The following is a 22,069-nucleotide window of genomic DNA, read 5'->3' as shown; positions in this document are numbered from 1 at the left end:
GTAAAGCAAATAGAAAGAAGGCTCTTCTAAGTGTTGATTCTGACCTCCAGGGATTTCCTCTTGGAAGAAAATTTTAAGTGAAAGTGACTTGAAAGCTACTAAGGCACCTGGTAATTTCCAGGTACAAATGATGATTCCTCTTCAAGGCAGGAGAGAGGAGCCAAATAAAAACGATAGATTTCAAGTAACTCAGTAAGCTCAGAGAATCACGGGGCAAAATAACGAGCTTGGTCTATGAATTAATGGCAGCTAGCCATTCTTTAACCTAACATTGATAAGAGCATCAGTGCATAAYACCTAGCTGTAAGCTGAAGGAAACAAGCAGAGTCAAGGCCAAGTCATGCAGACTGTAWACAGACATATAGTATAAGGGACAAAATGTGAAAAGTCAAGGCATGGAATAAGATACAAYCAGCAATGAGACACCTTTATATAATGCAGCAGTCATAACAGGAAGACCAAGGGCAAGGCTGATCCACTACATGGCAGAGGGGGCACRACGTGATTCATCCATCCAGTCTTCMCTAAAAGAATTAACAGCAATCAAGTGGCTAACACAATTAGCAACAGAAGCAAAGGAAAAAGATCTCTGTCTCAGGTAGCAAAGGACTGGAAAGTATTTTACTTATTTTCACATCAGTCAAACCTGAAGAATGTGACCTGAAAATACTTAAGAGAACTGACAAAACTATCAGGTGAAAGTATGTATTGTGAGAACTTGTATAGGTTGGATGTGAGATTAGAAGATTATGAAAGGGCCAGTCTGATACCTTTCTTTAAAGAGGGAGCGAGAAAGGAGGAACTGGGGCAGTCAGAGCAGTCAGTTTAACAGGAACTGAAGTTAAACTATTGAAATAAATCAACAAATTATTTGTAAGGTTATAGACTTGCCAAGAACAAATCATAYTCAATATTTTCATTAGTGACCTGACTTACAGTACAGAGTACACTTACTGCATTTGCAGGTGACTCCAAGCTGGGAAAGAGACAGCAAAGACACTGAAGGATAGGTCTGGAATTCAGAACAACATGAACAAAATAAAAACACAGTCTGAAGAAAATCAGTATTGATTCAGTAGGGGCAAAAGACAGCATTAATCCGCTGCATGAACACAGAATGCAAAACCCCTAATTAAGTAGCGCTTCCCTGAAGGGTATATGGAGGTTAGAGAATAAAACATTGAAAGATGAAAAATGTAGCCTCAGACAAAGAGGAAGCAGCCTACAGCTCCAGTAAGTGCTCTGAAGAACTCAGCAGCAACCTCTGTGTCATGTTTTGGGTGCTGTATTTCAAATAAGATGAGAAACAACTAGAAAGGGGCTAGAAAACAGAAGACATGAACAATCAGAGGGCTCCAAAACATGACCTGCAAAGAAAGACTGCTAAATAGGGGTGGTTTTGATTCAGTAAGTAAAGACCGAGGAGGCGACGTGCTCAGTCTTCAAATGCATAAAAACTTGTTGCAGAAAGGAAGGTATAAATTGTTTCCACATCTAAGGTGGGTAAGGCAAGAAGCAATGTGCTTATATTACAGCGAGGACAATCTGGGAAGGGAGGRGAGGAATCTCAGAATCTTAAAAATCATGAAAAGGAGATAAAGGCACAGTTTGCCTGAAGARCAAAAGCTTCGGGAGGGATGTGAAGGAGATGTAAGGCAAGACAATGTCCTCACAGCACGATTCACCCTGCATTTGACCAATTTTCTAGGTAATTTCCCCGCCCTCCCCCAGCCCCCCTCACAACGGGCTCTGCCTGTGGAGACGGCTGAACGGCCCCGCCAACCCTCCCTCCCCAACCCTGAGGGGGCTGAGGCGGCTTTGGCAGCTCCCTCCCGTGCTCCGAGGCTGCCCGGGGCCCTCGGGACCCCCAAGGCGCCGGACAGAGGCCGCCGGGCGGCCCGGAACCTGCGTGGGGGCCGGCGACATACCGCTCCCCCTCACCGGCCGCGTTACCGCCCCCCCCCCCCACGCGCGAGCGCTTCAGCTGCCCACAGAAACGCCTGTCTAATATCCACGGCGATATGCGCGGGAATAGCCGATATTCGACAAACTACGTATTTTTTTTAAGGTTTACCAGTCGGAAGATAGGTTTACACCCTCTCTTTCCCCACGACTGAGGCTACGCTCGGCTGTTTTGTAGCTTTTCAAGCGGGCCGCGCCTCGGCCGCCTTTGTCTGAGCCCGAGAGCACCGAAGGCCCCCGCCGGCCTCCGATGCGGCGAGCGGGCGCCTCGGCGGCCCGCGAGGGAGGGAGGCCCCCAAGATGGCGATGCTGGCGGAGCGTGAGTGGCTTCCCGGGGCTCCCCGGGGGAGGGGGGTGATAGCGCCTGCAGCGGGGGGTGATGGCGGGAAAGGGGGGGAAGGAGCCGTTAACCCGGTGGGCAGGGCGCTACCACTGTCCTCGCTGGGAAGGCTTGTGCTTCAGGCTAAACCGTTTCTTGTAAGCTTTTCGCACGAGGGTGTTGCTGAATGAAGCGTTTGCGAAGGTTTTCTGTGCTGTTACGAGCCCCCTGAGTAATTTTTTTTTTCCTCCTGACACTGGAATCAAAAAGGGCTTTTGCTCTTACCTCTGAGATGCTTGAAGGCTTGGGCTCCCTATATCTAACAACTGATTAAAGCCCTAGGGTGAATATAAATAAAAATAAATCAAATATAAAAAAAAAAMCAAATAAATCAAATATAAACAAAAATAAATCAAAACCCGCCTGGATGCGATCCTGCACAACGTGCTCTAGGTGACCCTGCTTGAGCAGGGGGGTTGGACTAGACGATCTCCGGAGGTCCTTTCCAACCTCAACCCTTCTGTGATTCTGTAATATCCCGGTTGATAACTCTTCTTTGGGTGAAATTCATCTATTCAGGACACGGAACTCTCTTGGCATTGGCCCGAAGTGGGAATGATTTTTTTTTTTTTTTTTTAKAAACAAAAAGTTTTTGCTGCCTTGTCTTTCAAACTCAAGAAGCGTTTCTGTAAAGTAGCTTTCTTTAGTAAATGCAAAACTGTGTATAAATCTCTCAGCTACACACACGCAGTATTTCATCTTATTAACAGAGAGTGCAAAAATGACACAAATTTTTCTAATAATAATTATAGAATACTGCCTTCGTGTAGGTTTTTCTGTAAYGGGTCTGGGATACTTGTGTGTGGTTGTTGTTAATGTTCTTAGCTGGTATTGGTAAGATGAACTGTCATCAAGACACTCTGAAAATCAGAACAGAAAGTCTAATAAATTTGTTTCCATAACTGTAGGAAAGATGGACACAAGTAATAATGGCTAAATAGAAAATCTGGTTTTCAGTTTCCATTGGGAAATATAGCTCTGATTTGTTGAAAATAAAATTGCTTTTTCGTATGTAGCTTTCTGATTATTTCAGATGTAAACTTTGTTGGTACCATTTTTGAGAAGTTCTTTTTTTTTAATTTGACGCTGCAAGTTTCAATGTTGTAATGCTATGTTAATGCTTCCTGGATATAGTGAAAAAAAAAAAACCCACCCTTTAGGAATCAATTGTCTTAAAAACAAATCTAATTACTGAGAACCAACTTTGTAAGAACTGTAGGTTTTTGTTCATCACTTGCAAATGCAGTAAGGCTGTGTTATACACTTGTATTTTTGTTTGTAACTCTGGATCAAGTTCAGATGCTCATCCCAAAAGAGAGTTTGGGGGGGGGGGGGACAGTAATTGGTTTTACTACATTTGTGAAAGCATATGCATTCCAGGAACCTAAAATAACAGCTAAATTGAGAAAGGGTAAAACCAATCACTGTGTGCTTATGTACTTTGAATTTTAAAAGCTTATCAGTAGCAGAAATGGGCAAAAGGTTAGTTTTTATTTTTCATTTATTTTTAAGTCAGAGTTTTTAATAAACTTCAATAATTAACTGTCTGTCTTAGTGGTGCTCATTTTGGGGGGAAAAAAACTATATTGATGGGTTTAATAGCTTGGAATAAAAAAAAAATTCCTGTCTGTGGACTGTATCTTTTTCTTTTCCTGGTCATTGAAGACAAAGTCAACCTATTTATTATTGTCCTTGTTATCACCATATGTAGGCCCACAACTCTAATTTGGATGGGAACCCATGATCTCAGATGCTATAGAGACGGCCAAAATTAGAAGAGGGGGTACTGGGTCAGACGGATTTGTGAATGAAAACATAGAATTTGGTCATTTGGGGGACTGAACTGGGTGAGCCAGAGCTCTTGAGTACCTCCTAGCTTACTTTCAGAAAATTATAGTTTAATTCCGTGTCTGGTGCCCATATTTGTCTGGGCAAAACAGTTTAGTAATTGATCTTTTCCAAATAGTGGGGCCTCTGGGTTAAGAGAGAAACAGAATTATCTAAAGAAACAACACTTTTCTCCACTGGATGGTGCTATTTGCCCAGAGTTTCATTAATATCTCTAGCATCGTTTTTTAAGAGCAGCCCGGAACATTGGTGTTAACTTCAGAGCCGAACTTTTTGGCTGGAAGAGAGTAGATTTTTAAAAGACCTCTGTGAGCAAACATCTCTGACAAATTGTAGGCTAAATACCTTTTTTATCATTTGTTTGAAGAGGGTTGATGATTTTATGATTGCTGTATGTGGCATGAGATTGTTCCTGATTTTTCTTAAATACTTTTGATAGATATAAGCAACTTTCTTTAGTTTCCTGCAACGAGCTTATGACATTTGAAAATCAGACTCTGTTAACATGACAGAAATGTGAGGATTAATCCCCTTACAGTAGTTACAAGGTTTGAAGTGCACAGATTAAAAGTGCTGGGAAGAGGAAGGTCTCTTAAAATTTCAAGCTTGAGAAATCTCTGCATTAAGTCTCCTTGTGTTTTGTTACCAGGGTTCTCCTGGGAGTAAAACGTCTTGGGGCTTGTCTACGGAGAGATATGCAGGAGAATTAATCAAAATTAACTTTTAAAGTGGATTAGTTGAACTACATCAAACAATGCAGTTTGGAACTTAATTTAAATTCACACATTCAGTTGACATGGATTACCTCTACTGCACAGACAAATCCTTAGATACACACTGTACTTTRCAAATGTGTGAATTGCATTGACTTTAATTTCTTGGGATTTGCAACYTCACCACCCGGGGAGCTAGTTACAGAGAGCAACATAGCAGATGAGTGTACTGAGTATGGTGTTATAGATAGATTAAAAAAAAAATTTGACCAAGTTGGTTTTAGTGACTCAGTGAAGGAGAGCTGTTGCTGATTGAGAGATTTTAAACGAAGGGACTAATTAAGAAATACAATTGAAAAGGAAGGCTGCTGCTCAGCTGGGGAGCATGACCTTCTCTATTAAATTGGTTCTTTTTATTAACCTTAATGTTGTCTGCTTCACACTCAGCTACTAAAGGAAGCAATGACCAAGATTTTCCCAGTTTCGGTAGTCCTTAACTTTTGGTGCTCAGCTTGATTGATATCTTTTTAATTCATTGCCCCTATGAACCCTCTGAAACTTGAGTCCCTAGAAATCATCTGTATCTTGGGTGAGGGAAGATGATAAAGCATGTGAAGCTGATTGCCCCAAGTTCCTAGCTGACTGTCTCAAACACCACAATAAATGAGTGAAGTGAACCACCTAGCCAGAGGTTTTGTTCGCAGTGGAGCAGTTGGGAATCCTAATTTGCTTGGGCCCATATAAAAATCACAGTCCCCAGTAGCACTTTACCACCTTGTGTTACCAGCACAGGGTTTGTAGTGGATGTTTGTTTCTCTGAAGGCTGCCTGATGGAAACAGGTCAATCATTTGCCTATAGAGAAGTGGACCAAATRAGCGCTGTATGGATTTCTATCACAGCACTGAGTCACTTATATTGTAAAATCTTTTTTGTRGACTGTTTGATGTTTTATGAAACTCTTTATCAGACTCTTACTTTTTAAGGGACTGCCCTGCTGAGCCTATTTGGAGCTTCAAAGCTTCAGAAGACTGTTAAAAAAAAAAATCATGCTTTCTAGTAGTTTTGGTTTTTATTTAAGAAATAACCGAGATGAGGCTAAAAATAAATTGAACATTCCTATAATATTCTCTCCCTCTAGCCCAGGTTGTAAGTACTGCATTTTAGGGAAAGATGACTTCCTGATTATTRTGAAAACATCTCGATGGGCATGGGTTCCTACTGACTTTTTATGTCCTTGAGTTAATCGGTCATATTGATCCTCTATTTCCCATCTTGTTAATGAAGTTTGTAATCTTCCTGTCTCCCATTCTTTTCATCTTGTTTTATTTAAGTTCTCTTCCTGCATATGTTTAGGTGCACACTTAATGTGGCTGGTTAACTCTATTAACTTTTCTTCCTTGATTTCAGTGAAGCTATTYGTAGTGATAAAGGCAAACATATGTATATGGGCATGGGGCTTTGCAGTTATTCAGTAGTATATTTAGGACAGAAGAGCCCAGATCCTGAGGATCTCTGACACCTGCAATAATTTCCATTGACTTTTGCAGGGTTTCTGAATAAGCCATTTTGTGGCAAATCCAAAATCTGAAATTCAATAGATTTCTGTTCTGTCATTCCATATCTGTGGTTAGGTCTTATTTTGGGTTTGGCTTTTCGTTATGAAGGCAGATACTAGATCTCCTGTATTCTGGATAAGAGGAAGGATGGACAGTAGACACTTGTCAGACCTAGGAAAGCCAGCTTTGACATCTCTTCTCCTATAGATTACCTGTTGAAGCCAAATGTAAAATAAAGTTCAAATGGAACTTAGGCCTGTACTTTTAAATGACAATCCTTAAAGCCTTTGCTAAAGTGCAGCMCATCCCCAGGGATGACAAGTTCCTTAGCTATTTTCCTGTGGCATTATTCACATTAATAATAATTTTCACTGGACTTTTTTGCAATATATAGTTTGGTAAAAATAACACCGCAAAACATGTTTGGTCTGGCATAGGTTCTGTTTTTTGGAATGAAGGACTTCTCTTGAATTGATTAGGAATAAATAATAAGCACACTGTAAGCACRGTATAAATGGAGCCTAACTTTTCCTTCCTGCTGTAGCCCGTAGAAGGCAGAAATGGTCTGTGGATCCACGAAACAGTGCTTGGAGTAAAGATGAATCTAAATTTGGCCAGAAGATGCTGGAAAAGATGGGCTGGTCCAAAGGAAAGGTATGACTTAAAGGAGAATTGTCTAGCTGAAAGATCGTCTCTAAATTGTTTCTGAACTAAAAACGCTGAGAAGAGGAGAGATCTGGGTGGAAGACTTGCAGGTGGCTCCTGGTCCCAGTGTTTAAACAGCCATATTCTTTTCATATGATTTATTCTTGAAGTCTGCTGAGAACGCAGAGAAAACTTGAGCAATGTTAATTTTGTATAGTTTTTTTTTACACAGATGCTCACTAACTTGTTGCTTTCCATTCCCCACTCCCCCCAAACGAGATAATGTCCCCCAGTAAAAGCAGGAGGGGGGGACATAAAATCAGGTGAGTATTAGAGAAGACTTTAAGTTGCCTTTATCCCCTCAGTTCTCTCCCTGGCCTTTTGTATTGTTTAAAGCAACCAACCCCAGGATCTGCTTTAATCTTTCACCTGTTTTTTAAAGGTTACTTCTGATGCGTTCCCTGAATGGCTGAAATGTAGTATGTGAGCTTTTTTCTTTCTACTTCCAGCCTATACCTGTGGGGTGAGGGGGTGAAGTGACTGGCTTTGGCGCTAAGAATAACTCTCTAGGTCAATGCAGACATCTCAGCTCTCCCTTAAAAGCAGTTTAGCTTTCCCAAAGGTGTCTCAGCAAAGCTGGGAGTTGGGCTTGCGTGTCAGCGTGTTTTCAGGTCTTGTGTCACTAATGAAACGCACAAAGAAAATCCACAATATATCTTTAACTCTTCTCCTTCAACTCTTCTCCCTGCCCCTTTTAAAAGGAATAAAATTAGGACTATTTTCTACTCTGTGAATACATTAAAACTCACAGTGACAAAAATAAGCCTGCTCTTGGATTTCTCATTGTAGCCTACTGTTGCCTCAGAAAACTGGCTTATATTTAGTACATATAAATCTTCTGCCTGCCTTTWATTTCAAAAACAACCAGTGGTACCCGATTCAAAGGCTACTGAAATCAAGGAACCGGCATTGGTTTCACTAGGCTTTAGACCAAACTGTTACAGTATATGACTGAGAACTCTCTTGCTATGTAAAGGTGCATGCAAGTTTGTTTTGTGTGTAAGATGAAAACAGATGTGTAACCCAGAGTAGAAGAAATACTGTTCAATGTTCTGTTTATATTTTAGGCAGCCAGCTCATCTCAGCGTAAATAATGCTTTTGCCGTTACRAACGCTGTCAGGGTGTGGAAGGAAGGCCCTGTGTTGCTTTGTGTCTATCATCTCCCCTCATCCTCCTCACAATAATTTTCTTAGCTTAGGCTGCAGGATCTTCCTTTCCAACGGCTGCAGCTGTACCAGAAGGTTTTATATCCCCATTTCATTATGAACTCAGACAAATGCTTTGTCTTTCCCCCCCACCCCAATCATACAGATAAAAAAGATAATACTGGGCCCAAAGATTGCTTCTGAGATGCGAATGCTTAGGGTTTTTAGAATAGACAGAACCAACATTTGTTTGCCACCATTTCTTTACTAAGTTGTGGGTGTGAGTGCTATAGAAGATGTTTTTAAGGTTCTGTTAGAAGCGTTCTGATCTGCCCCGCACCCCAACATAACTTCATTCTGCAGTATGAGCTACCCTGTGCCTTATAGCTGTATGTTGTTACACAGCTGCCTTCCCRATGGCGACTGTATTTTTGGTGAGACATGTTCATTTTGTGTAGTATTTTGTTTTAAAATAGTAAACACTTTGGAGTTGCCTGGGAATGTCAGGTGGCTTCCTGATTAATCCCCCAACTACATAATGTTGTTGCTATTTTAGTGTTTATGATATTTTGCTGGAGGCTTTAGTAGTAAATTAAAAATACTTAATATCTCGTGTGTGCTAATGCCTGCAAATGAATTAAGTTGCAGGCAAGCAAATAAATAGTAACTTGTGGTTTATTGCTGTATTTCATTACAAATTGTCTTACAGTACAAAAGCTCTAGTTGCTTAGTCMCTGCAGAAGAATCCTTACGCTTTTGCCCTTAAATCCTCCTTAGGGTCTCGGGGCTCAGGAACAAGGGAATACAGAACATATCAAGGTTCATGTGAAAAACAACACGCTGGGGTTAGGAGCAACCATCAATTACGAGGTGAGCACTAGACTCAGGTAAGAAAATGCGGCTCCTGTTTCAGCTAAAGCACAGTCTTTGTAATGGGACTTCAGTGAAATCTGCTGTCACCSTTGGTGGCAGCATACACCTGTGAACATCTCTGCCGAAACTCTTGACCTTCAGTTTAGTTATGCTCTGTTGGGTGTTTTGGGAGAARGTGGCTATTTGGGAAGGTTACAGTGAGTACAGGAGGCTGTTCAGAGAACAGTTGCTTCCTAGCAAACYGCTGAAATACTTGCTTCCTCTGTGTCTCTTCTATAAAGGCTGCCTAGCTTAGCTTTATGCCTTCTGCCTTTCTTTCTGGAACAGTCACCTTCCTGAGCAGAGCTCAGGTATATAGCGAAAGCAGAATTTGGTCCTAAAGGTGCTGGACTCTGAGTCAACATCTCAAGTAACACTGTTGCCGGAAAATCATGTTAATGTTTCCTGCCTACTGTTGAAAACATCTTGCCCAGACTAGGGCACGCAGAGCCAACAGCAGCTCMGTATTGTTTGAAGACATGCGAACACAACCCCTATCAGTTCTGCGCTTTGGAGTGACTGTAGCGAGCTGCTGTTAGTGTTGCCAGATGTGTAGTTTCAGAGGGTCGCTTCCACCAAGAAGGGCTGAGTACCTGCACTTAAGTTACTTCTCAGAGTGCAGAATCCTAATACACTTTTTAGCAAAATTTCTGTTAGGACTGAAAGCTCTTGCCTTGTATTCAYGTGGGTGATATTTACAGGACAACTGGATTGCTCATCAGGATGACTTCAACCAGCTTCTGGCTGAACTGAATGATTGCCATGGACAGGGTGAAACAGGTAGGTTCATGCTTTGCTCAGTCAGATGCTGAAAGCTTGGCAGGGTTTCCCTTCTTTCTGTCTTAAAAGGCTAGCTGGGACCTAATCCTTTGGGCTGCTAATAGTATCCTTGCTGAGGCTGACAGCTCCCCTTCTTCCCCCTCTCCCTGAAAATCAGTGGGAGCAGAAGGACGTCATCCATGATCACGCTAAAGTTTGACTGGATGTGTAAATCTTAGCGTATTGTTTTTGCTCCGGGTCAGGCTCCTGTTAAAGGCTTTTTATTGAGAAAGCAAACATAAAATTTTGAACTTGTGCGTTTTACCCAAGACTGCAACATAGGGGACCTTTTGCTGGGCTGTGCTACAACAGCACTTGTTTCTTTGAAAAGCAGCCAGAGCGAGTATGAAAGCTCACAACAAAAACATCCACCATTGCAACACATTTGCCTTCCTTCAGCTAAGGAACTGTCACATCTGGCTTGCATGCCCTGGCGGTTTCTTAAATGCCTACTTTTCCTGCCCTCAAAGAACTGCTTTTTAGCTTTTGACTCAGGGTTACACATTTCTGTTTTGAATGTGGTATAATGTGATTTTTCTAGCCCCGATGTAGAGCACACAAGTGGGGAAACTACACAGCTTCCCCAAAAGACCTATTTATAAAGTCATCTAATTTTGAAAAGCTCTTGGTGTATGTACAGTCTGACCTTTGTTTAAAAAAATGAAGTAATGCTTAACTGGTGGGTGTAAGCTTACAGAAAGAATTGCACACATCAAAGTTGGTTTATCATCTCTCCTTTAGTTAGACTGGTACATCTCTCAAGTTCAGACTCTTAACTATATCTGAACAAGCCTCTGTGGAGTGTCATTAAATCAAGCGGATCTGTTTGGACATAGCAGCCYGTTTGCATGCTGCCAGTGGCAGAATTGTCACCCTAGTGAATTCAGCAACTGGAGAGCAGAAGGTTTTCTAGGAGAGGGAGGGTAGAAAGAGGAGGAGGAAAGTCAACTACAAGAAGGATCAAATTAGTTTTTTAGGGAAAAATTTCCTTCCTTGACTCTTGTAGTTGGTGACAGTCCAGAAAACCAGGATTAAAATTCCAGATCTAAAGCTTAAAGATTTTTTTTTTTTTTTAATTGCTATGTTAGTCATCTTTGTGCACTGGAGCCCTAATTGTGATCTGAGGCCACACAGTGCTAGGTGCTGTAGTTAAAGTCCTGAAGAGGTAAAATAGCATATCGTATGGAAATTCCAAAAGTTCCTGTCTGTCTTTATGTATAAATCCTRCCCAAGTTCCAACTTGAGCTAAGGGAAGATTGGTTAGGTGTAACTGGTGGGAAACCTGCAAACTGATGAGCAGAGAGCTGAARTGACTTGCCCAAGGACACAGTGAGTCAGCACAGAGGCAGGTTCATTGAGCAAGGCTGACTTGTTCCTAAACCTGTGCTGTATTCCCTGGGTCATCTGTACTGATGCAAAGTGGCCCCCTAAAGCCATATTTCTCTCTGTTGTAGGGAGTTATTTTTTCCAAGGTCTTTTTAGCAACTTGTGACAAGAGATTTCCGTCACTGAGGATAAATTTGGGTGCAAGTTGAAAGGTCCCAGTAAGATTCAAGTCTGGTGATTTGCAGACTGCAAGCATTGCTCTGAAACTTGTTTTTTGGCAATTGTTTAAGCTGGCAAAACTCATCCAGATAACTCTGCCTGCAGCTGTGCTCCAAGATCAAATGTTATATAGTTGGCCATCGTCCAGTTTCAATTCGCATTAAAAGTCAGCTGAAAAACTTCATTGTTCTTAAACAACTGGTGTAGTTGCCAGAGTTGGATTGTAATTAGAAATCGGGAAGGAAGGGTCCTGTGGGCGTTCATATGCCAACATTGAAATACCCTTGATCTACACAGCAATAGCTTTCTTCACTTTTTCTAGCCGATCACCTAGTGAGGAGGTTTGGTTCCTGCCTCTTCTGCTGGGATAGAGTGATGATGGTTGTGTCCCCTTCCCATTTGTAAAATGGCATAAACATGCCGGCCACGTAATGTGCTTTGGAATATTCATCTGTAGGAAGCTTGCTATAGAAATGCCAGGGAACTTTACTGCTGTGACTGAATTGCTCTGAAAAGTGTGCTAATATACCTGCAGCACTTGCTCAGCTTGTCAGAGGTATTAGCAGTCRCTAGAAGAAACAGTGATAAACCTCTTATTTGCAAACAAGAGCACGTTTCTATGCTCAGTAGTGAAGTTCCTCCTTAAAGCACAAGGCGGTGCTGGTGCCCCGTTTGCTGTAAGAAAGAAGTGCAGGAGGAAGCCCTGCAGAAACCCACTGCTGGGTAATATTCCCTTCAGTACAAGTGGATCAGAGAGCAGACTCAGAAGTACCTCATCTCTGGTCAGGATATTTTACCTTGTGATGCTCGCTTTCCCCATAGACCCTTTTTTTTAAAGGATTTTCCAAGCTGACTGCAGATTCTGCCTAAAACTGGATTTGCTAGCCCTTCCTCCTCTCATTAGGGTTTAGTGTGTAAATGCAGGAATAGATCTGAGCCTGCTTTCTGGCAGTAAACTCTCCCACTGCAAGCTGCAGATTTCATTTTTAGCTCAATGACTATCATCAAGTGGCACTACCTATCAAACCGTGGAAATCTGTAATTCCAATGTCAAAAAAGCTTGGTCTGCAGAGCATTCAGGCGTGGAATCATATGAAAAAGGTGACTCAACTTGGCCCTTAAGGTATGGGTTGATTTCCCTACCCATCCCAGCTGSCGCTGGGAGAAAAAAACATCACACCCGCATAGCTTTTTCTGAAGTCATTGAACACAGAATCCCATAATGCCTATTCCTTTTCAGGACAGCACCAATAAAGTAGTTCTTGTAGGACAGCAGGATACATTCTTTCAAGACTTTCTTGTAGATTAGCAGGCTCTGTGGATGCAAAGAGTTCATCTGTACCAGAAAATTAACCTGCCAAGGCACAAAAACTTGCTTTCTCTGCTGTTAAATAGTTAGACTAGTCCTTCACATGGTTTTGGCCTGCAGCAACAAGTGCTCTCCCAAGCGACTCCTGAGCAAAATTTGGGACTTAGCCGAGAGAGGTTCATAGACCGTTCCCAGTGGGCGGTTTAGATGCAGCCCCTCTGTTCTGGAAGCTAGGATACATAAATAATACAGATATGGTAGTTTGTTCCAGTTGGCCTCAGGGATATTAAAGCTCTGCTGCTGTTTAATTTCCTTACGTAGATGTATCACGCTACATCCGGATAGAGGCACTTTGAGTACTGCTAGAAGTGGAAGGCCTATCTGCTGTGAGATAGATAGATAGATAGATAGATATACACACATTTTTTTCTATCCACTCATGTTTACTGTTTTATTTTGTATTGCCTGTTTCTTACAGCTTTCTCAGACTCTGGCAGTGGAGATGGTTTTGTAACAAACAGCACAATAGACCCTGACCTGATTAGTCTCTGCTCTGCTCATCATAGAAATGATGTTAAATCAGACTTTGCCTTTGACCTAAAGTACCTATATCTCCCTTTTCAAATTACATTAGGTTGGAAGTGAGAAGGGAAGAGAATGTGGCAAAAAATCATGCAGTAACATGTCTTAGGCAAGACTTGCCATGCTTTCTTCAGTAATATGCTGTGATATGTTATTGAGACTTAATTCTGAGGTGGAAAGTTAAGTATACTGATGTTTGAATTCTGTGGTTAGTGTTTCTCTAATGGAGTTGGAACCTGTTTTTTTTTAGAGTCCTCAGCAAGTGATCAGAAAAAATTTAGTCTTGAAGAAAAATCCAAATCTTCCAAGAAGCGTGTCCATTATATGAAGTTTGCGAAAGGTAAGAGGAATTTTGTTGTTGTTTCATAACCTCTAGCCAAGATTAGAAAAACACATATGTCAAGATGATCTGTTACCTTCTGAAGTCTAAATTTGGCAAGTAAAATCTTGGTTTAGAAATACCCCCTGCAGCAGCCTGCTTAAAGCTAATACACTGTTCCTTTCTTATTTTGGACAACTTTGGATAGCTTTAGGCTAATAGTGAATAAATCGATTTTTGCCTGTAGGAACCATCAGCTAAGCAGAGGAACGATAAATACTCTGGGTGATGTGTGGGGGCAAGCAATGAGAAGGGGGATGCAAAGGTGGTAACATTTACTTGGGCATCTGTACGGTACTATCCTCTGCAATCTCCAATAACCCCTGCTAAGAGATCATGTGGATAAGATCAGTGATCAGATTAAACCTGAATGCAGGAAAAGGAAAGCCCTCTTACGTCTACCAGATAATTTATTGGGTGAATTAGGACAGGAATCAGTGGCCAAAAAAAACTATATCAAGAATTCCTGGAGTTTTGTGTTTTCCTTCTTAGAGAATGATGGCTGAATACTTAGCTATCCCTGATTTCTGCTTTTGACCATTGTTCAATCACTTACTCTTTTTCTCTGCTGGTTGTATTCCCATATCACACAACCATGTACACATGGTGTGTATATATGTTTTTCTGTATATGGATAGGATCAGAGCTGTGCTATTTTCTGCTAATGGCTAATTTATTAAGCTTAAAGTTCTATTTAATGTTTTCCGATAGCAAATACCTCTGCTAAAACAGAGGTAATTTACTTCTGAATGGAGGCCAAATTCTGGTATCGAGGCTTGGATTTTTTGATGAAATAATTGAACCTAGAAAGTTAAAGATGTTAACATGACCCTGCCACTTTACAACATTAAACAATTGAATTGGTTCAGGGTTTTGAGTACGGAGACCATAGCCTGTTTGAGGCAGTAGCAAGGAGGATTTATTTTGATTTGGAATTAACTTTCTACTAAATATAGACAAAAAAAGAAAAAAAGTAGTTTGAGCATGTAAAATRTGGAGCAAGGCTTTCATCTTAACAATGTCCCTTATTTGTTTGGCTGCGGTGTTTCTATAAGGTAGGTCCCTGTTTGACTGTAGCCTCTGTGGTGTAAAACAGGGAAATTGTCCTTTTTCAGGGCAAGAGGAAAAGTTATTTGAGAAAGGCTAATGTTGTTGTTGTGGCTCATGTTGTTAAAGTCCGATCCTGCTTCCTTGCAGACTAAACAAGACGAGCTCAACACAAAAGCGGGAGAAGGGAGCAGCAATGATAAAAAATACAGTTTCCGTTTCTGGTGCTGTTTTGCATCCTTGCTGCTGGAGGAACATAGGCACCACGCATAGTCTTAGCAACCACACAGGGATCTGCTGAATATGCACCAATACAAGAATGTTTAAGATGCTGATTTCAACTGCTTTTCTAGTAGCTGTTCCACTGTGATGCTGCAAAAGATTTGGACAGTCAACTAAGTTGGGTTTCTGTTAAAGAAAGCAAAAAGAGGAGGATTACATTCAATAAATAAATAAATAAATGCAAAGCAAACATGAGATGAAAAGAGGAGTAGCAGAAATGCAAGTCTCATGTTCCAAGCCRTGGCCAAGATAAAGCTGAAAATAGCAGAGATACCAATCTCATCTGGCTCACTTGGGTAAGGACATCTCATGGAGGTTACTGCAGTGAGACATCAGAAATTTGAATAAAGCTTTTCTCCTCTGGGTCCATATATCTGCTTACCATCTGTGGGCAATTCTCAGTTTTCTGAGGAGAAAAAACAAGTGGAATAGCCAGATTTTTATTCTTTTATCCACTACTAGTGCTTAGTCTGTTTTTGAGGTCAGTGATTTTGGAATCAGACAATCAAGTGGAGTAAGATAAGATCCCAGCAGACTCTTTGGGTGATACCAGTAGACCTGTCTGGACTATGTTTTTTCTTTAGCTTTTGCTGACTTTTTTTTTTTTTTTTTAGGATTTTCTTAGACAAGCTGTGAACAACTGAATATAGAGGCTTTCGCACTGTGGGCCCAACTAAACTTTTGTTGACATCTCAGAATATCATATCATATTCTTTTTCTTCCCCCTCCCAGCTCCATGTCTGGTATTTGACCAGCTACACAACAGAGAGATAGGAATAATGCTCCTACTGGAAATCAGAGAAATTCTGTTTCACCCTTGAAATTATTTTAGTCAGGATAACCCAGTATGTTGCAGAGATGGGAGTTTTGCTTTTCAGAAGCAATTTCATGAATCAAAGGAAAGTCCCCACTGAGCAAAGATAGATTTTTCACTATCTGGAGGAGACTAACCTTGTCAGAGATAGGGAAATCTCATGAGAACCCCAAGACATGCAGTTTCTTCCTGAATTCTTCCTGTGTATAGGGAGATACAGCTTTTCTTTCCCTCTAGAGTAGTTCAGGCTGCTTCCCTCCTTTGCTCTGCCAATTACAGGGTCAGGTGGGGGAAAACAAGGACTTGTTAACAAGTTTCCCTGTGGAGAGACACCAGCAGGCTGTGGCTGTCCCCTCACCAGCCTTTTTTTCCACATATTTCCTACTGCACAGTGGAGCCATACATTTCCTGCTGCATATGGACAGCCTTCCTTAAGTTTCTTTAACATTCTCCTCCTTTTTCACCTCCAAAAACAATTTCTCTAATTCCATGGGTCATACTTTATGTTACCAAATTTACCTGTGATCACCAGATGTGAAAATTGTGTTTTTTTCCTCCCTTACCTCCTCCAGGTAAGGATCTCTCTTCCCGCAGTGAAGATGATCTCTCCTGCATTTTTGGGAAGCGACAGAAGAATATGAAGGCACAGGTAAACAAGAGGCTTCACCTTTCTCCTGAGTGTTTGCATGTTTTCCCTTTTAACAAAAACATACTTGTCTTTCTGCTAATAAGATTATCATACACATCAAAAACAAGGGATCTTTTGCCTGTGAACTCACTGTTTCTAGGTGAAGGCTGCGCTCTGGAGGGCTGTGGTCTGAACTCTTAGAGAATAAGAGTGTATTTAATAAACATTTTTATGAACTGCTGTGATAGAACTTCTTCAGAATCAATTAGGAATCTCCATTATTTTAATTTTACACTGTTTGGCAATATACAGTGCAAATTAAATAAATTTTACTTGTTCTGAAAGTTCCGTAAATATTACAAATACAAAATTTGGCATTTAGCAGTAACTAGCCAATCCCAGCACACAGCCCTTATTTTCGCAAGGTTTGGGGAAGGCTGAGCAGCCTCAGAGGTTTGCTCGTCTTTGAACAAAGGATTCAAAGATGGGCTGAACAATGACAAATATTAAATGAAAAGATTCCCCAAGTTTGCATGTAATCCGATCAAGGTTTTCAGTAGCATTTTCTGAGTGTTTTGCACTTGCAGAGAATAGGCCTGGTATATTAGTATACAAAATGTCAGATTTACACTGGGACACGACTATTGTGTCCAAAACATTATTTGGAAAAGATAACATCTACAGAAGGAGAAATGAATATGCTTCTAGAATTGTACTGCTGATTTAAAAGGTCTCTGAAGTCTCTTACAGTTAGAGGAAAAGACACGGCCTGAAAACTTGAATGGAAATTTCTGAAATACATGCTGTGTTCCCAACACAATTCTCATTGCACAGTACTCTTGAAAATTGTTAACTTCACAGAATCACAGAAGGGTTGGAAGGGATCTCTGGAGATCATCTTGTCCAACCCACTTGCTCAGAGCAGGGTCAACTAGAGCAGGTTGCTCAGGACGTGGTCCAGTTGGGCTTTAAATATCTCCAAGGGTGGAGATATCTCCACAACCTCTCTGGAAAAATATTTATACACATTGATAGGATTCCCCCCAAAGCCTTCTCTTCTCCAGGCTAAACAGTTTCAGCTCTCTCAGCCTTTACTCATATGTCACATACTCCAGTACCTTAATCATCTGCATGGTCCCACTGAACTGTCTCCAGATGTCATGTCTCTCTTGTACTGGAGGGCCCAGAACTTGTCATAGCACTCCAGGTGTGGTCTCACCAGGGCTGAGTAGAGGGGAAGGATCACCTCCCTTGACCAGCTGGCAACGCTCTTCCTGATGCAGCCCAGGAGGCTGTTGGCTGCCTTTGCTACAAGGACACATTGCTGGCTCATGGTCAACTGGTCTGCCAGGACCCCCAGGTCCTTTATTGCAAAGGTGTTCTCCAGCTGGTCAGCCCATGACATGCATGGGATTATTGTTCCCCAGGTGCAGGACTTTGCACTTCCCTTTATTGAACTTCATGAGGTTCATCTTTGCCCATTTCTCTAGCCTGTCAAGTTCCCTCTGAATGGCAGCACAGCCCTCTGGTGTATCAGCCACTCCTCCCAGTTTGGTGTCATCTGCAAACTTGCTGAGGGTGCACTCTGTCCCATCATCCGGGTCTTTAAAGGAGATATTAAACAGTATTGCATCCAGTATAGGCCCCTGGTGCACACTACTGGTGACTGGCCTCCAGCTGGACTTCATGTTGCTGATCAGAACCCTGGGAGCCTGCCACTTCAACCATATTTCAGTCCAGCTCTCTGTCAGCTTATCTAGTCTGTACTTCATCAGCTTGTTTATGAAGCTGTTATGGGAAAGTGTCAAAAGCCTTACTAAAGTCAAGATAAACAACATCTACTGCTCTCCCCTCATCCACCAGTCAGCCAGTCGGCTCATCTGGAAGTCTTATCAGGTTGATCAGACATGATTCCCCCTTCATTAATCCATGCTGACTATTCCCAATCACCTTCATATCCTTCATATGTTTGGAAATGTTTTTCAGGATTATTTACTCCATCACTTTCCCAGGGATTGAAGTGAGGCTGATCAACCTGTAGTTCCCTGGATTCTCCTCCTTGCCCTTCTTAAAGATAGGAGTAACATTTGCTTTATTCTGTCCTCAGGAACCTCCCCCAATTGCCATGACCTTTTAAAGATTTTAAAGATAATCAAGAGTGACTTCTCAATGACATCAGCCAACTCCTGCTGCACTTCTCATCAGGGCCTGTAGATTTGTACATGTCCAGTTTGTTTAAATATTCCCTGACTTGATCATCCTCCACTGAGGGTAAGTCTGCCTTGCCCTGGACTTTCCTACTGGTTTCAGGGACCTGAGATTGCTGAAGGTCGGTTTTAGGAGAACAGACTGAGGTGAAGAAGGTGTTCAGTACTTCAGCCTTCTCCATGTCCTTTATGACCAGGTCTCCATTCACATTCATCAGTGGATCCGCATTTCCCCTCGTCTTCCTTTTGCTGCTAACATATCTGTAGAAACCCTTCTTGATACCTTCAGGCTTAGGCAGTGTCTCTATATTTCTTCTGGGTCAGCTGTCCATGTCTCCACCTCCTGTATGCTTCATGCTTCTGGTTGAGTTTTGTCAGGAGCTCCTTGTTCCTCCCTGCAGGCCTCCTGCCACCTTTGCTTGTTTTGCTTCTTGTTGGGATGGACCATTCTTGAGCTTGGAGGAGGTGATCCTTGAATATCATCTAGCTCTCCTGGTCCCCTCTTTTCTCCAGGGTGGTCTCCCATAGGATTCTTCCAAGTAGGTCCCTGAGAAAGCCAAAGTCTAGTGTCCAGAGGTGCAGGGTTGTGATCCTGCTTTTTGCTTTTTTCCTTCCTCTCAGGATCCTGAACTCCACCATCTCATGGTCACTGCAGCCAGTGCTGCCCCCAGCCTTTACACCCCTAACAGTTCTTCCTAGTTTGTAAGTATGAGGTCCAGCAGAGTGCCTCGCCTTGTTGACTTCTTGATCACCTTTATCAAGAGGTTATCTATCATCAATGCACTTCAGAAGCCTTCTGGATTGCTTGTGCCCTGCTGAGTTGTCCCTTCAGCAGATATTAGAGTGGTTGAAATCCCCCATGAGGACGAGGACCTGCAAATGTGAGGCTTCTTGCAGTTGTCTGAAGAAGGCATCATCTACTTCTTCTTGATCAGGCAGTCTGTAGCAGACACCCACAATATCACTCATGTTGGTCTGCCCTCTAATCCTAACCCAAAAGCTTACGACTGGCTCATCATCTGTCCTCAGAAGAAGCTCCACACGTTCCTGCTGCTCTCTCACATAAAGGGCAACTCCCCCTCCTCGCCTGTCCAGCCTGACCTTCCCAAAGAGCCTGTATCCGTCCATTGCAGCGCTCCAGTTGTGTGAGCTATCCCACCATGTCTCTGATCTCAGTGAGATCATAACTCTGCAACCGAAGGCAGACCTTTAGTTCCTCGTTTGCTCCCTATGCTGCGTGCAGTAGCATACAGGCACTTCAGAGAGGTGCCTAGCTGTGCTGATTTCCCAGAAAGGGTATAAGAGCTATCCCTATAGTTCTGTTTAGTAGGCACTTGTGTATGTGGACATGCTTGGGGTGGACCCCTTTCAGCCCTGTTCTGTTGATTACAAGGTCCTTAACTGTTTGCATCGCCCCACGCACTTTGCTTGCCAACCTGATCTTCCACTTCCTCACGTGACTGTTGGCCATCCTTTCCCTCCTCCCTCGTTCCTCATTTGAAGCTCTCCTCACCAGGTTAGCCAGCCTGTTGGCAAAGATGCTCTTGCCTCACTTGGGTGGATCCTATCTCTTGAAAGCACTCCACTGGAAGCCAATGACGTTGAACTTTGTGGGAGGAGAGGGATGGGGGGAGAATGTGCTAAGAAATCCTGGGTAGTAGTGAAAGTAATAAAATGTTTCTAGGCTGTCTAAATGCTACTGGAATGACAAGGGAGATTGTGAAGAACAAAGAGTGATTCATTAGGAATTCTTCACAGGAAAGGTGTATTGATACAAAGTATTTCAGTAGGATGTCTGGGATTACACTGTTTGAAGGATTCGATCTTGCCACTATCCTATGTAGTGCTATAATTGCAGTGAATATGGTGTAGGTTTGTAAATTATTAGCAGGACAGGGAAAAGTATCAAATCTGTGTTTTCTGAGTACTGTTCTCTAAACTACAAAAATACAGTTACAGTTAATTAAACCAGGAGGAGGCTGAAAGAAACGTAGACAAATTAAGAACTGTCCTGTCTTGTCTGCCACTGTGGATAACAGTACAAACCTTTGTTACAAGTCACATGGTTTGGCTAGAAAGGTAAGAGCTTGGGAAGAGGCCATCAGCCACAACAGAACCCRTCTTAACTTATTGCTGTCTTGAAATAGGCACTTTTGGACTTGAAGTCTATGAGAGCTATAAGAGGTCTTAAATGCTGTAAATAAGGTTTCACCAACAGACTCCCCTTGATTAACATTTCTGATCAGCCAGAATGTCCATGGATCTACTTCTCAGTTCTCTTGCTACCAGATCAATATGAAACAAGACAAGCTGGGATTTGATGCAAATGAATAGGAGACAAAACTATGGTTAGGGCAGTAGATTTTGTCTACCCACAAGCTGTCCAAATAATAGATCTTATTTTCTCTGCATCTCCCCATCTTTGGAAACTAAAGATAAGTTTGGAAAATGCTGTTGTATTTTCAGGGACTTTATCCTGCAGAGCATTTGTTTCTCTGGTGATAGAAGACACTGCAGATTGTGTGTGCTTGTGCCTGCTTGTGAAGTGTATAACAACTTGTGCATGATTTTACTAATTCCTTGACCAATCCGGTGGCTGAAGGTTTAGGTGCAGATTTTTCTCTTTCCCTAACTGAACACTAAGCTGATGGTTTGAAGTTCTGACAAAAAGTCACAGACTGTTCCCTGTTCAGTGCCCACATTTCCACGTGCAAATATAGGCAGGAGGTAATGTGATTTGGAGCTGCCTTGTCATCTTCTGGCTACCATCTGCTGCTAAGCAGCTACTAGGAGAGAAAGCCAGAGGCAGCACAAGTGCTCTCCTTCTCCTTCTCCTTTCTTTTTTCTTCATGGATCAGAGATCTGTGGAAGAAGAAAAATGCATTGCTCAGCCACTTCAGCTCTGAGCAATTTCATTTCATTGCACCCATGAACTCTTCTTACCCTTTCTGGCATGCAGAGCCTGGTGCTTAATGTGGCACTAACTGCCTCGTGAGGATTTGCAGTGCTGTTCGTTGTGTTTATTTGCATTTGGTTTTGAAATCCCTAGGCACTGGGCATTTCCCTGATGTGACAGAGAGAGCACTGCAGGAGCAGGAAGGTGCTGTCATTCTCCTGGAAGCTAGTTTTTCCTATCTGTTCCTGTGCAGAGATAACATAGGAAGAGTCCTGGTGTCCATCAGAGCCCTGGGGTATGCCTTCAACCTGTGGTAGTCTCTAGTTGCTTTTAACTGCA

General features: G+C 42.1%; 1 protein-coding gene across 1 annotated transcript in view; it reads left to right on the top strand.

The window, feature by feature from the left end:
• Nucleotides 1-2,213: 2,213 nt before the first annotated feature.
• Nucleotides 2,214-22,069, top strand: part of PINX1 (PIN2 (TERF1) interacting telomerase inhibitor 1) — a 64,080-nt gene continuing 44,224 nt past the window's right edge. Inside the window, exons 1-6 of the mRNA XM_026080622.1 lie at nucleotides 2,214-2,281; nucleotides 7,004-7,113; nucleotides 9,088-9,180; nucleotides 9,924-10,002; nucleotides 13,728-13,817; nucleotides 16,572-16,648. Of these exons, the coding sequence (XP_025936407.1) occupies nucleotides 2,263-2,281; nucleotides 7,004-7,113; nucleotides 9,088-9,180; nucleotides 9,924-10,002; nucleotides 13,728-13,817; nucleotides 16,572-16,648 (468 nt within the window). The 5' untranslated portion in view covers nucleotides 2,214-2,262. The remainder of the gene's footprint in view (nucleotides 2,282-7,003; nucleotides 7,114-9,087; nucleotides 9,181-9,923; nucleotides 10,003-13,727; nucleotides 13,818-16,571; nucleotides 16,649-22,069) is intronic.

The sequence above is a fragment of the Apteryx rowi genome, unplaced genomic scaffold (assembly GCF_003343035.1).
Source record: "Apteryx rowi isolate R43461 unplaced genomic scaffold, aptRow1 scaffold_528, whole genome shotgun sequence".
Taxonomy (NCBI): domain Eukaryota; kingdom Metazoa; phylum Chordata; class Aves; order Apterygiformes; family Apterygidae; genus Apteryx; species Apteryx rowi.
Note: the sequence above shows the minus strand (reverse complement) of the source record. Positions and strands in the feature narration are given on the sequence as shown.